We start from the raw sequence: 13,555 nt of genomic DNA, 5'->3' as shown, positions 1-13,555 counted from the left end.
CCCATCCATTATAGAGGAGGAACTGACCTGCCGTTGTTTTCATTGTTTGTTGACTTCCCCCTGCAGAAGGGTCTGGATTTTGGAACACGTCGGGATGCGTCGCTCACACAGATTCAGATGCGAGCGAGACGGTCTGCCTGTGTAACCACCTCACACACTTTGGAGTTCTGATGGTAGGGGAGGATTTTGAAACTCATTTTGAAATAATATAATTTTGGAAGGCATACTTTTTTGTGTGTGTCAGCCTTTTGAGCTAATGTGTTTGGGGAATTATTTCCTGATAATTTTCATCTATACCCTGAATCCTGATTCTTAATGAAGATTCTAAGTAACAGAGATCATATATTAAAAATATACAAAAGTGCCCAGCCAGCATGGCTCAGTGGTTGAGCATCGACCTATGAACCAGGAGATCAAGTTTTGATTCCTGGTCAGGACACATGCCCAGGTTGTGGGGCTCGATCCCCAGTGTGGGGTGCAGCCAATCAACAATTCTCTCTCATCATTGATGTTACTATTTCTCTATCCCTATCCCTTTCTCTCTGAACTCAATAAAAATATTTTTTTAAATAGAAAAGTAATTGCAGAAAAGGAACCTACTTTTTTTCCATAGCATTAACAGTGTTGATAAGTGATGCTAGAAACAAGTATATCACCATGAGACTTTTGAATTCATCCACAGACTTATACCTTTACTTATATACTGATATACTCGAGTTTTTGTGGACACTTTTCTTTTAAAAAAAAAAAAAAATATATATATATATATATATATATATATACTGGCTGGCACACTTGCATGTGTGCCAGCTAGGAGCGCCTGGGTCCCGGGGATGTTCCCACCCTCCCCCGGCTGCTCTGTGCCAGCTCTCATAGGCCCGGAGTGGCCGGGGGGTTGTTCCGGGACCCCAGCCACTCCGGGCCCATGCGCAGGCCTACAGGCTCAGAGCAGCCTGGCTCCCGAGGATGCCTGTCTCCAGGCCACAGGCCGCTTGGTGCCAGCATGCGCATAAGTGGCCACCCCGCCCCTGGCTGCTCCGTGCCTGCATATGCAGATTAACCTTCCATCTTTGTTGGGTTAATTTGCATACTCACTCCTGATGGGCTGGTGTGCATCGCAGAGGTCCGGTCAATTTTCATATTTCTCTTTTATTAGTGTGGATATATTTTTATTGATTTCAGAGAGGAAGGGAGAGGGAGAGAGAGATAGAAACATCAATGATGAGAGATAATCATTGACCAGCCGCCTCCTGCATGCCCCCCACTGGGGACCAAGCCTGCAACCTGGGCATGTGCCCTTGGCCGGAATCAAACCTGGGACACTTCAGTCCACAGGCCGACGCTCTATACACTGAGCCCAACCAGCTAGGGCAGCGGACCCTTTTCTTGTAGTGTGCCCTTCAGATCCTAGCAGAGCCATTGTTTCTGTGTAGTTTCCATAAAGGGATCAGAGCACATTTGTTGTTTAATGAAAATGGGGGAAATGTGTGCTGAGGCAATAAAGCTCTATGCATTGGAATCACAGACATCAGATTACATTTATCCCCTCCCTTAAATCTTATGCCCACTTCCTTTGGGACTGGGAGGAAGCTGTGAGGACCCTGTGATATAGTATTTGGCTCATGTATCCACTTGGCCAATGTAAATGGCGATTGTCCTATGGTAATCCTGCGAGTTGTAATTTTCCTGACAACCCAGTACATAAAAGCTCTGAAGGATAAGAACAAGTCATTTGAAAGGGTGACCATCACAGAATATAACTTCTTAACTTTCTCAAAATATATTTTTTTCCTTTACCACCAGAGCATGAAAATGAACAATTAAACTGTAGTGTGTTTTCACTAAGTGATTAAAAAAATTCTGTTTTCTTCCACATTCTCTTTTCTCCAAAAATGAGAACATTCTTTCAGAAAACACTACTCATTATTACTCCTTATACACAAAATGTGTTATTTCTCATTCAGGTATATAAGCTTTAGCTTAATTGATTTAACTACTTCAGCTGTGTTTGTGTGCAGGTAGGTGTGTGTGTGTGTGTGTGTGTGTGTGTGTGTGTGTGTGTTTGAGCATGATTGTGTTGTAAGTCTAATATTAGATAATAGATAACAGTAGCACAATTCACTGTTCAGAGATGATTTATATGTAACAAAGTTTAGCTTCGCATTACTTTGAATAATCAATAGTTTCTTCAAAATTGTTTAAATTTTATTATGAGTTTGTAATATGTGTGACTTTTTCTATTGTAGACTGATTAAATAATGAGCTTTATATGCAGATGGCTCTATGCATATTTTTAGTGCTGTACTTCCACTTTCCACCTTGGCTGTTTTTGTGAGTTTAGAAACTGCTGGAAGAAAAATTTTCCAGAATTTATCCTTTCTGGCGATGTGCCCACATCCTTTCAGCTTTCCAGACCACCAAGACTTTTTTCAGAGTCTTTCTTGATTTACAAACTATTTACTCACTCATACAAGAAATCCCCAGTCTACATTGCTCCATAACACATTTGCCATATGAGAAGTTTAAATAATGTACCTCTGACCCCATAATTATATCTTCTAATACACAAATGTATGAAGACTTTAATGGCTCTGCTCTATTTCTTTGTAGTAAGACTGATTTTTATATTTTTAACAATCAGAGGAATTGTTGGCTAGTTCAGAGGAATAAATATTTGTGTACTTTTCGTTCTCTAAAAATACAAAATAGTATGAGAATGGAGTGTAAATTGGTATCATCAGTAAATAGCATTATTTTACTTACTTCACACTTTAAATTGTGGCTTTAGTTGTGGTTTGCAGGTCAACTGCCTGGCTTAGCTAGGAGCCATAGGTTTTTCAAGCAGTAATGGCAAGTCACTTGGAGGTTCCTCAAGACCAGGGGTCCTCAAACTTTTTAAACAGGGGGCCAGTTCACTGTCCCTCAGACCGTTGGAGGGTCGGACTATAGTTTAAAAAAAAAACTATGAACAAATTCCTATGCACACTGCTAAGTCGGCTGCTAAGCAGGACAGGCAGCGGCGGCAAAAACACCCAGCGGGCCACATAAATGTCCTCGGCGGGCCGCATGTGGTCCGCGGGCCATAGTTTGAGGACCCCTGCTCAAGACCATTTTGCTGACCTAATGAGACCTTGGAGTCACTGAAATATAGGTTGAGGTCACCTATCTGTGAGTCAAGTAGCACTGACTCGAATACCATCCCATGTGACACAGGATTCCCCTTCCTCCAGTGTTTTGAGGGATTCCTAGAGAGGATAGAGGAAGACCCCCCCACACACACCACCACTAACCCTGAGCCCATGCACCTGCTGAGTTCTATCACTTTGTGCCTTTCTTGGTGTCACAGAGGTGCTGACCCTGCTCCTCACTGCATCAGCCAAACCTGGAACTAGGTCTGTGTCTTCATTTCACACACATGTACATACAACAAACACCACTTACTGGAGGCCTTTGTGTGAGTAGCAGGTTTTATTGACCTTTTGGTGAAAAGTAATAGAAAATAGAATGAAAAACTTACAACACAAATATTTTTTCATAATTTAAACCTAAAAGTTTAAATCAGATATTCTTTTTGGAGGATGTCCCTTCTTTAAGAAAGCTCTGTTTTAGAATATCTGCATAATGGTTTCTTTCTCCTCCAACTGGGATTGAGTGGTTGGTCTCAAGATTTATCCCTATCCCAATTCCCCAGTTAAGCAAGACAAGAACAGTTTTTCTACCAAGCCCAGACTTTGCAAGTCTGCCTCAACACAGTGAAGTGAACACTTCTTATTAGTATGCTAGAAAGTGTTTACTTCTTTCCACTCGACATGCAACCCCTAACATTTTACATGGTGCATTTTCACTATTCATAGATGATTTATATATAACAAAGTTTGGCTTCCCATTACTTTGAATAATCAGTAGTTTCTTCAAAATTGTTTAAATCTTATTATGAGCTTGTAATTATGTATTATTTTTCAGGTCTATAAAGATAAAAATTATGACCCCAAATGTCTTAATGGATTCTCATTTATGAAAAAAGATAAAGACCACCCCACCCCATACCTACCGAGCTTTGGGATAACACAGTTAGGAGCCTCAGTACCACTTTCAGAGCCTGACAACCACAGTGCAGCATCAGCCTCTGGCCGTCCGCTGGCTGAGCTCCTCCCTACCGGGCAAAGGACTCACCCAAGGGCTTGGCCATGAGGGCCACAAGGGCTTCCATTTGAACTTGTGCCCCCAACCCTGCAAATGTTAAGAATGGGCTTGATAACTATTGTGCAAAGCAAGGACCTCCTCTCCATTTCTATTGGGGAACCCAGTGGTTTTGCTCTTCAAGATATACTACTGTGAAAAGAGCTTGGGTAACAAGGTAATAGATAAACCATCTGTAACTCCCTCAATAATGCTATATTTTGTTTCATGGAGTGATCCACAAGAGTATAATAAATGGAAATTTCATTACTGATTTACACTGTTGTTTTTAACTCCTAAGGTTGAGCTGAGATTCTAAGTCCTGGCAAGGGACTTCTTAATAAAACAAAAGCACCCTTAGAAAAGAAAGATTCTTACAGCTGCTTTGCATGTTTGGTATAGGACCTTCAAGGAACTGCCTCACAGATAGATGCAAGAAACACTAGAATTCTCACCTTCATCACCTATATTGGATGTGGAATATCTGCTATTTTTTCAGCAGCAACTCTCCTGACATATGTTGCTTTTGAGTAAGTATTTTTTATCTGCCAAACCCAGTGCTAACTATTCTAAAATGTGAATAAGAAATTGCCTCAGCTTTTAAAAACTTTTATGCACTTTGCAAATCTGTGGGGGGTAGTTCAGTTTTAATGTTCAGGTTTCTTCTAAGATATGTCATACAGCACGAATAGTCCAGCTATAGAGTCTTAATTTATAATCAGTGTATCTCTATTGATAAAATGCATTTAAGCCTGTTAGAGATGATTAACATATAAATAAATAAACATTGTATTCAGTGTTTATTGCATGGTACAAGATGAAAACATTTGCTTCACAAATATTATAAAATTAGACCTACAACAGAAAATTTTGTTTTAAAACTCATCTTCACATTAAAAATCAAGAAACTTAAAAAAAATTTTAAGGAAATTATTTTTAACAAAAAATATCATTTTTATGACTATAATTTTTCTCGATTAAAAAATACCAAGCGGTTGAAACCAGTTGGCAATTTTTTAAACAATTAGAGACCATTTTGAAATAAAGTTAATAAAAATCTTTCTAAGTTTCCAAATGCGTGCAAATATCATTAGCCCTCCCCTCATGGAACCATGTCCTAGAGATGGTGCAGCTAACCCATTGCATTGCTCTGTGAGATATAAATGTATTGCCTGTACTTAAAATTTTTATTTACAATATTCGTTCTCCCATATCTTCCTTTTTTTCCGTTTTAGAAAATTGCGAAGGGATTATCCCTCCAAGATCTTGATGAACCTGAGCACAGCGCTGCTGCTGCTGAACCTCAGCTTCCTCCTGGACAGCTGGCTCACCTCCTTTCACGTGGAGGGTCTCTGCACCGCCATCGCGGCGCTGCTGCACTTCTTCCTGCTCGCAACCTTCACCTGGATGGGGCTGGAAGCCATCCACATGTACATCGCTCTGGTGAAAGTATTTAACACTTACATTCGCCGATACATCCTGAAATTCTGCATCATTGGCTGGGGTGAGCATCCTCAACATGTTTGGCTTTGTTTTCAGTGTCCTGGGAATTGCCACGTTCTCACAGGAAATGCTGTTTTGAAAGAATAGCGTTGCTCAAAGAAACTTCAAATTAGCAAAGGATGTGGATTTGATACCTTAAGGAAGGGGCTTCCTCAGAATAGCATTTGTAAAAACTGTTCAACAGACCTCACTAAATTCAGGAGTAAAGGCAAAACCTCTAGCCCCTGAGTCACCACAAACGTATTTCCTGTGCCCAGAGCCAGCCCACCCAAGTCTGAAGAGGCAGCTGGCAGACGGTGGTGCATTTCCATTATGTTTCAAACTATAAAGGCCGGCTCAGACTCCCAGCTACACTCATCCCTAAACACATGCCCATGTCTCAGAAACCAGAGAGAGAATGTTGGTTTTGTGTGTGCAATCAGAATACTGACAGAATTCTTTCCTTGAATGTCTAGTGATTCCCCAGCCAGACATGGATGGTTGTATTAGCCTCTTTGGGACCTTCTAAATGGGCTCCTTTCTTTATCTGGGTTTTATATCAAACCAGTCATTTTAGAGCTTTCTCACAAATCTCTTTTTCAGATTGCAATGTAGAAATATGAGCCATTTCCAAGATGTTCACAATTTTAAGAGGCATCTTTAAGGGAATTGGGACAGTGTAACTTTTCTCAAAGAAATATACATGGAATTGCTTTACTTATTGACTCTCTTGAGAGAAAAAGGAAGACTATAAAGACTTTATGGTCTCAGTATTTCTCCCCCATTTTTTGTAAAGACGTTTTTTATATATAGAAAAGGGAAAAAATGAGCTGTAATTCCTGTGCTGCCTGAACTAACAGTTGGTCTAATAGGCATCATTAATGAAACCACGTTTGCTGGTCCTAGATTCAGTATAAATCAGCTTCTGGCTCTCCAGTGGGTACCAGTAAATAAACAGATATTTACATATCTGTCATTAAAGAGTAGGTTTTGATCGTTGACAATTGAGTTGGATTTATGTTATTTTAACCAAGCTGCCAGCCCTAAGAAATTGGATTCTGTGATATGAAGTGTTTTATTTTTCCTTGCTATTATCAGTCTTAAAAAGCAGTTCCAGATGCTTTAGAAAAGTTGCTCACGGCATGGTCTCTTTATAACAGGTTTACCTGCCTTTATTGTGTCAGTTGTTCTAGCAAGCAGAAACCAAAGTGGAGTTTATGGGAAAAAGAGTTATGGAAGAGAACAAGGTGATGAATTGTAAGTAATAAAAACTTGTCGGGAATGTATCTGCAATGAGTGTATGTCCTTTGTTTCCTAAAGTTTAGTGTAAGTTTCCATGCCAACAGTGAGCCTCATATTTGAAGGTTGAATGCATCGACATGCCTTTACCAGGATCTCTACTACACCATGAGGTACTCAGTTGAATGCCCTGAACTCTTAGAGCTCCTGGGGAATGCAGAAGTCTCAGATACTATTTTCTAGGCTCAGAAGACCCTTTCTATTTGAGATTTCCTAATACTCCCACCTCCTTAAACCCACATACATCTTGAAGTGAGTTAAATATTAGTGTCAGACAATAATGCTAATGAGTCAATGCTAATATGAGTATTCCATGGAAATGGAGAGAATGGACACGTCAGCATGTTCTTGGATAATTTTCCTCAGACTGTGATATCATTGAGGCTAAGGTGGTTCTGTTGCTCACTTTCAGTGGTTACTTCTCTCATAGAGGATGTTCCAGAAAAATGTCTACACACACTTTGAATAATTATAAAGGCAGTGTTTATTGAAATACATTTTATTTCATTTAACAGCTATTAGCTGTTAAAGTGTGTATACATTTTGGGGGGACAGCATGTATTTTATGCAGCACATAGTAGGTACTCATGTGATTGAATGAATAACTGAATGAATAAAGGAGCTTACTCCTGACTGTGCTGCCACATTACCATGCACATTTCATGAATGGTAAACACTTTTATATCCAATTAATATCCAATCCTGTCCCATTTTCTTGTGGTCTTTCCTTAGTTTATATTTCCATAGTAGCACCCAAAAGACCCCCGCAATAACAAGAATAAAATAAAAGTTTTTAGGTCAGGAATTTCAGGATTCTATGGGAACTGCCATATGTAAAGAAATATTAGCTTCAGGGATAAGCAGTATCATTTTGGGGAATCTTTATAATAAGATATATTAAAAGTGCCCGGCTGGTGTGGCTCTGTGATTCAGCTTTGACCCATGAACCAAGAAGTCCCTGGTTCCATTCCTGGTCAGTGCAAATGCCAGAGTTGTGGGCTGGATCCCCAGTAGGGGGCATTCAGGAGGCGGCCGATCAATGTTTCTCCCTCATTGATGTTTCCATCTCTCTATCCCTCTCCCTTCCCTCTCTCTAAAGAATCAATAAAAACATTTTTTAAAAAGGTATGTTAAAAGTAAAAGTCAGTACATAAGTTCTAAATAAGGTAACCTTAAAAATATGTTAGTCACCTTTTATATAACTTTAAAGTACATTTAATAAATTGCTATTCCAACAGCAACTGTCATTTACTGAGCTTTTACTATATGCCAGGAATCATGTTAGATTCTGGGATTTAGAGATGTTCAAGATAGTTTTTGCCTTTGTGGCAGTCATGTTCCACTGTGGAAGACATAACCCAGAATGGTGACTATTTATACTAGAATTTTAAGATAAATTTAAATGCCTTAAATAATATATCCAACTTTTGAGGTACCTAAGATCTTCCATAGTATTATTTTTAGGACCTGAGGCATCTGCAAATTTTAGTACTTGTTAAATTTACTCATAGAACATTTATACATAGTACAGTTTCTAAATTGCTTTTATCTGTCTTCAAATCTATATATAATTTTGAATATCAAGTACATCTTTCCTCATTTCATAAGGATATTGTAACCAATGTAAGCTTTTTAATTGTACATGAGAAGTGTCACTATAAGAATGTCACAGTTTTACAATAAGGTCTTGCCTCAACTAGACCAACTATATTAATAGGAATTCTTTTGCAGTATGGGATCCACAATTATGTGTGTCTTAAGTAGGAATTTACTCTTCTCGCATGACAAAAAAAAAAAAAAAAAAGACACCCATAGAAATGAGCAATAAACTGGCATTAATTTATGGCTGAAATGTCAGGGTCAGAACCTCTGCAGCTCTCTTGGCCTTTCTCTCATGGGTATACGGTGATTGCTGCTGCTCCATAGCTTGCTCTCAGGTTTGAAGCAGAAAGAATGAATAAGGGCCTTGCCAGTTGAGTTTATCTAGATAGCTCTCCAGATTTTGCTTCCATATCGTTTTGTAGAACAACGTCCACAGGACCAACCCTTAAATACAAAAGAGATTGAAAATATAAGTACTTAAAGTTCCCACTCTCTGGAGTGCAGACACATATAAGAAAAGGGGTTAGACATGGTGTTGGGTAAACCAACAAAGAGTGTCCTCACGCCAAGTCAGAATTCAAGTAGCCACCTGGTTTTCTTCTCAAGTCTTGACTTAAATAACTAGACATTAAAGTGATCGTTATCCAAAACAAACAAAGAAAACTATGAACACATCAAGAAGGAAATGGAGGTCCAAGAAATGAAGTTACTCTCCAAAGGTGTGTGAGAAAGGCCTAGCTGTGAAACCCACAGAAGCCAGAACCAAGCCAGGAGACGTCTTGGGTCAACAGGCATGGTAATCAATTCCTTTCTTTCTTGCTTGCTTCTTCTCCTCCTTTAAGCTGTTGGATTCAGGATCCGGTGGTATTTTACGTGACCTGTGCTGGGTATTTTGGAATCATGTTTTTACTGAATGTCGCCATGTTCATCGTGGTAATGGTGCAGATCTGCGGGAGGAACGGCAAAAGGAGCAACCGGACCCTGCGGGAAGAGGTCTTACGGAACCTGCGCAGTGTGGTCAGCCTGACATTTCTGCTGGGCATGACGTGGGGTTTTGCCTTCTTAGCTTGGAAACCCTTATATATCCCTTTCACGTACCTCTTCTCCATCTTCAATTCATTACAAGGTAAGATAAATGGTACCTGAACAATTTCCACTTGCTAATTTTGTCATATTTGCAAACAGCTTCATTGTTGGACAGACGCCATACTAAGTTTCTGCTATTCCAACTGCATAGTTTTGGGCATGGGGTAGGTATTCATGAAAAAGGTATTGAATGGAAAATTGAAGTAGAATGTCAGTTTGTTTGTTTATTTTCAGAGATGTATCCCAAGGACCCAGGACAGTACCTGGCAGATAGTAGGTGCTCAGTAAACATGTGTTGTCACATGGCTGAACATGGGCAGGAGGTGCCAAGTGTAAAGGAGTGCGCGGATAGATCACTTTCACCCCTTACAATTTTGCTGAGTGTTGGTGCTGCTCCTCACGAACCTCTTCCCATATGGTGAGCTGTTCTTGACCTGCAGAATTTTTAGACTCTATGCAGGGACAGAGCAATTCACCTTGATTCCTTGACTGCTTGTTTTTCAAAATAAATAGCAATACTTTAGTTAAGAAATGCTCATTTTTTTTCATGATATATGACAGCTCCAGTTGAACAAACACTTGCCAATGGCCTGCTTTGTACAAAAATTCAAGGCTTCCTTCACGGAGCTCCCTGTCATATTCCTAATTCCATAATACAAACCCTAGTGTACATATGATGAATTTAACTTTAAGTTTAAGGGAATATATTTTTTAATTAAATGTCATTCTTCAAGACATTGGATATACTCTATTTTAAAAAAAACTTCCTAATGTTCTGAAGTACCATGAGGTCCCAAATCCAAAAGGAATGAGGTGACAATGTTTGGAATCTTTTTGAGCAGGGCAGTACGACTAGCCTACCTGAAATTACTGGTATGTCCTTGTAGGTGTGTGGGGGAAGAAGAGCTGACTAGAGCAAGCTAGACAAATCTGTGCAGGGGTGAAAAGTGGTGGAAATCAAGTTTGTGCTACTCACCAAATGAGATGCCTAGGCAGGTATTCCCTACAGGTGTGTGCTAAGAGAAGTTTGTATTTTCCTGCAGGAGAGTGTTTACTGCTTTGTATTGTACAGATCTGCTTTGCTTTTCCTCTTAGGTTTCCCATTAGCTCATGAGCTCCTGCCAAAAAAAAAAAAAAAAAAAAAAAAATCCCATAGTTGGTGCTGAACTATTTTTTTATTAAAAGAATAGATGGATTGCTGGATAAAGAAAGGGAGGGTCTTTGGGTATGGCCTAAATCCAACTTGAGGCTCCTCTGGCATAAATCCACATTTATTAGTTCAACAAATTTTATTCAGGGTCACTCTCCCATAACAGAGGAAATATGTGGGCTCATTATCTTCAGTAAATAGAATAATAAGCCTCAAGTGCACCTCTAAAAGGTGGAAACTGAAGAGGTAGCCTATGCATACATCTTCATTGGGATCTAGCTTTGTAAAGTGATTTTTCCTGTATTCTATCTGTTCTGTAATATACAACATAAATGTGCCTAGATAAATATTGACAAAAATGTCCATTACCATTAGAGATTCAATGGTTTTATGTTTCAGGATTGTACATGAAAAGCACATTAATCTGCCAGCCCAACCTAGTTTTTGCTTGTAGAATTTCCTGGCGGTTTCTGTAACCTCCAAGAGCCATACTTGTCTGTTCAGCTTTGTCTCCATTCATGAGAAATGGGATGTTTTCTTTTTCCCAGCATAGGTCTCCTGTCAGGAGGGAAGAATATTATAAACCATCGTCAAGTTATATCCTTCATAAATCACTGACTTTTAAGACTAAATTTAAATTATATAAATTCAGAACAGATTTTTCACATCTAATGATATTAAAACACCTCCTAAAAAGGAAATTAAAATTAAAAGGCAGGGATACATAGCACGAGCCTACCAACAGTTGCTTACTGGCCAAGCCTGTACAAACACTACTCAAGACACCATGGGAAGGCACTTAATGGTTTTGATTTGAGCCATTTTCTGAATCTTTCAAGAGAGGTTTGTTGTTAAAAGTATATGCTTTATTAAAAGAAACATGGAATTTAGACAATTTAAAGAAACAATTCAGTGAATGAAAAATGAGCTCAGGTAGTATTAGAACTGCATTATGTCTATTTCTTTTCTTTCTGATATTCTTTATTCCAGAAAAAAAAGCAACAACAACAACAAGGAAAACTTTATGTGATCCCTTTGCCTCATGGAGCTTATATGCTAGTAAAAGAGATTGACATTAACCAATTATGTCACCATATAAAAGTACTTGGTGGTGTTAAGAGCAATTGACAAAAGACATGAATTCTAAGCTGAACTTTGAAGGATCAATAGGAATTAACTAGGTGAAAGTTGGGAGCAGAAGTGGGGAAGAGAATATTTCAGGTAGAAGGCACTTCATGTGCAAAAAAAAATGTTGTATAATAAGTCCTCACTTAATGTGGTTAATAGGTTGTATGACTGTAAGCAAAACGATGTATAAGGAAACCAATTTTACCATAAGCTAATTGATATAAACTAGAGTTAAGTTCCTATGGCATCTCATCAACATTATAATGAAATGACATTATTCAAGGATCTGCTGTAGTCGGTAATTATAACATCTGCTCAAGGAATTAATAGAAGCTCATATAACCTGAAACCGAGAAAGAGCAGGAGAGTGAGAGCAGTGTGGCACAAAAGGGAGTCCGGGTCTAGATCAGACGGCCCTGTGTTTTCTTTATGAGAGCAATGCAAAGTCTTTGAAATGTTTTAGGCCTGTGAAATGACATGGTCAGATGTGCATCTTGTAAAGGAATCTGGATATAATGTAAAGAATGGATTAGAGTAGCCCAGTAGCGTCTATAGGGAGAGTAGATAGGAAGCTATTGCAATGGTCCGGGTAAAATAACACAGTACAGTATTTTAGATTGTGGTGGGAATGGGGGAGCTGGAGATATGTGAGAAGGAGTCAAGAGAAATTTAGGAAGTATGCTACTACAAAACACTCATCATTGGTTTGTTCATTAGAGTACACTCTTATGTTTCTAATGATTTGGGTAAAAGGTCTTTTTATTAATGGAATCTTATTTCATTGAAGCCTATTATTATGAGACCTGGCAATGGCCAAAGACTGAAAATGTAATACAATATTCTGAAAACTAAAAGTATGCCAAACATACTTTAATTTTCTCAGACTTAGCTCATAGTTGAGCATCTGAAAATCAGCAGGGTTTTCATCATGAATGCCCCAAGTTATCAATTGATAATGAATGGCTGTAGTACTATAGACGTGGCACCTGCAGAAGGGACAGGTCTTTGAGCTGAGTCTACAGTGATGTCATGGTGTGTATATCACAGGAGTGACTTTTGCTAGCAGATTTCTTCTAACTTTTGTGTATGTCTTTAAATACTTGATTAAAGCATTTAAATTATTAAAAATAAGTGTATATATTTTATTTGGTTAAAATATGCTAAAATTTTTAGAAATAAATGTATATATTTTTAATGTATGTATGTGTTTGTATACAAATACATATGTACATGTGTAATTATTTGGGTACTCACATAAATCTGTATAGCCTATAACAGTTTTATAAATGCTTTATTTTTCTTTTATATGTTTTATTTTTGCTTTTAATGTTTTCTATTTTTATTATTTTATATATTTTTTATTTTTATGTATACTTATAATTTAAACTGTAATTTAATGGCAAAATCATGTGAAATAGATATCAGAAAATTATTATAATCTGTGTGGCTAAAACTAAAAATTTACCTACTTGATTAAGCAAATGAAATCATGAATTGAATCAAGGCTAAAACCAAGTTCATTATTATTTTCAAATTTTTCACAGTGTATTCTTTTTTTTTATTTTGCCTAGTTCACTTGTTATATATTAATAGTTTCATCTAATTTTTTCTCTATGATGAAAAGATAAA

The 13,555-nt window shown here is 38.1% G+C and overlaps 1 protein-coding gene across 1 annotated transcript in view; it reads left to right on the top strand.

Moving 5' to 3' along the window:
• Window positions 1-13,555, top strand: part of ADGRG6 (adhesion G protein-coupled receptor G6) — a 139,611-nt gene that overhangs the window by 111,515 nt on the left and 14,541 nt on the right. Inside the window, exons 17-21 of the mRNA XM_028141205.2 lie at window positions 67-173; window positions 4,582-4,709; window positions 5,415-5,683; window positions 6,822-6,918; window positions 9,405-9,688. Coding sequence (XP_027997006.2) covers window positions 67-173; window positions 4,582-4,709; window positions 5,415-5,683; window positions 6,822-6,918; window positions 9,405-9,688 — 885 coding nt within the window. The remainder of the gene's footprint in view (window positions 1-66; window positions 174-4,581; window positions 4,710-5,414; window positions 5,684-6,821; window positions 6,919-9,404; window positions 9,689-13,555) is intronic.

Source organism: Eptesicus fuscus, chromosome 10 (assembly GCF_027574615.1).
Source record: "Eptesicus fuscus isolate TK198812 chromosome 10, DD_ASM_mEF_20220401, whole genome shotgun sequence".
Taxonomy (NCBI): domain Eukaryota; kingdom Metazoa; phylum Chordata; class Mammalia; order Chiroptera; family Vespertilionidae; genus Eptesicus; species Eptesicus fuscus.
Note: the sequence above shows the minus strand (reverse complement) of the source record. Positions and strands in the feature narration are given on the sequence as shown.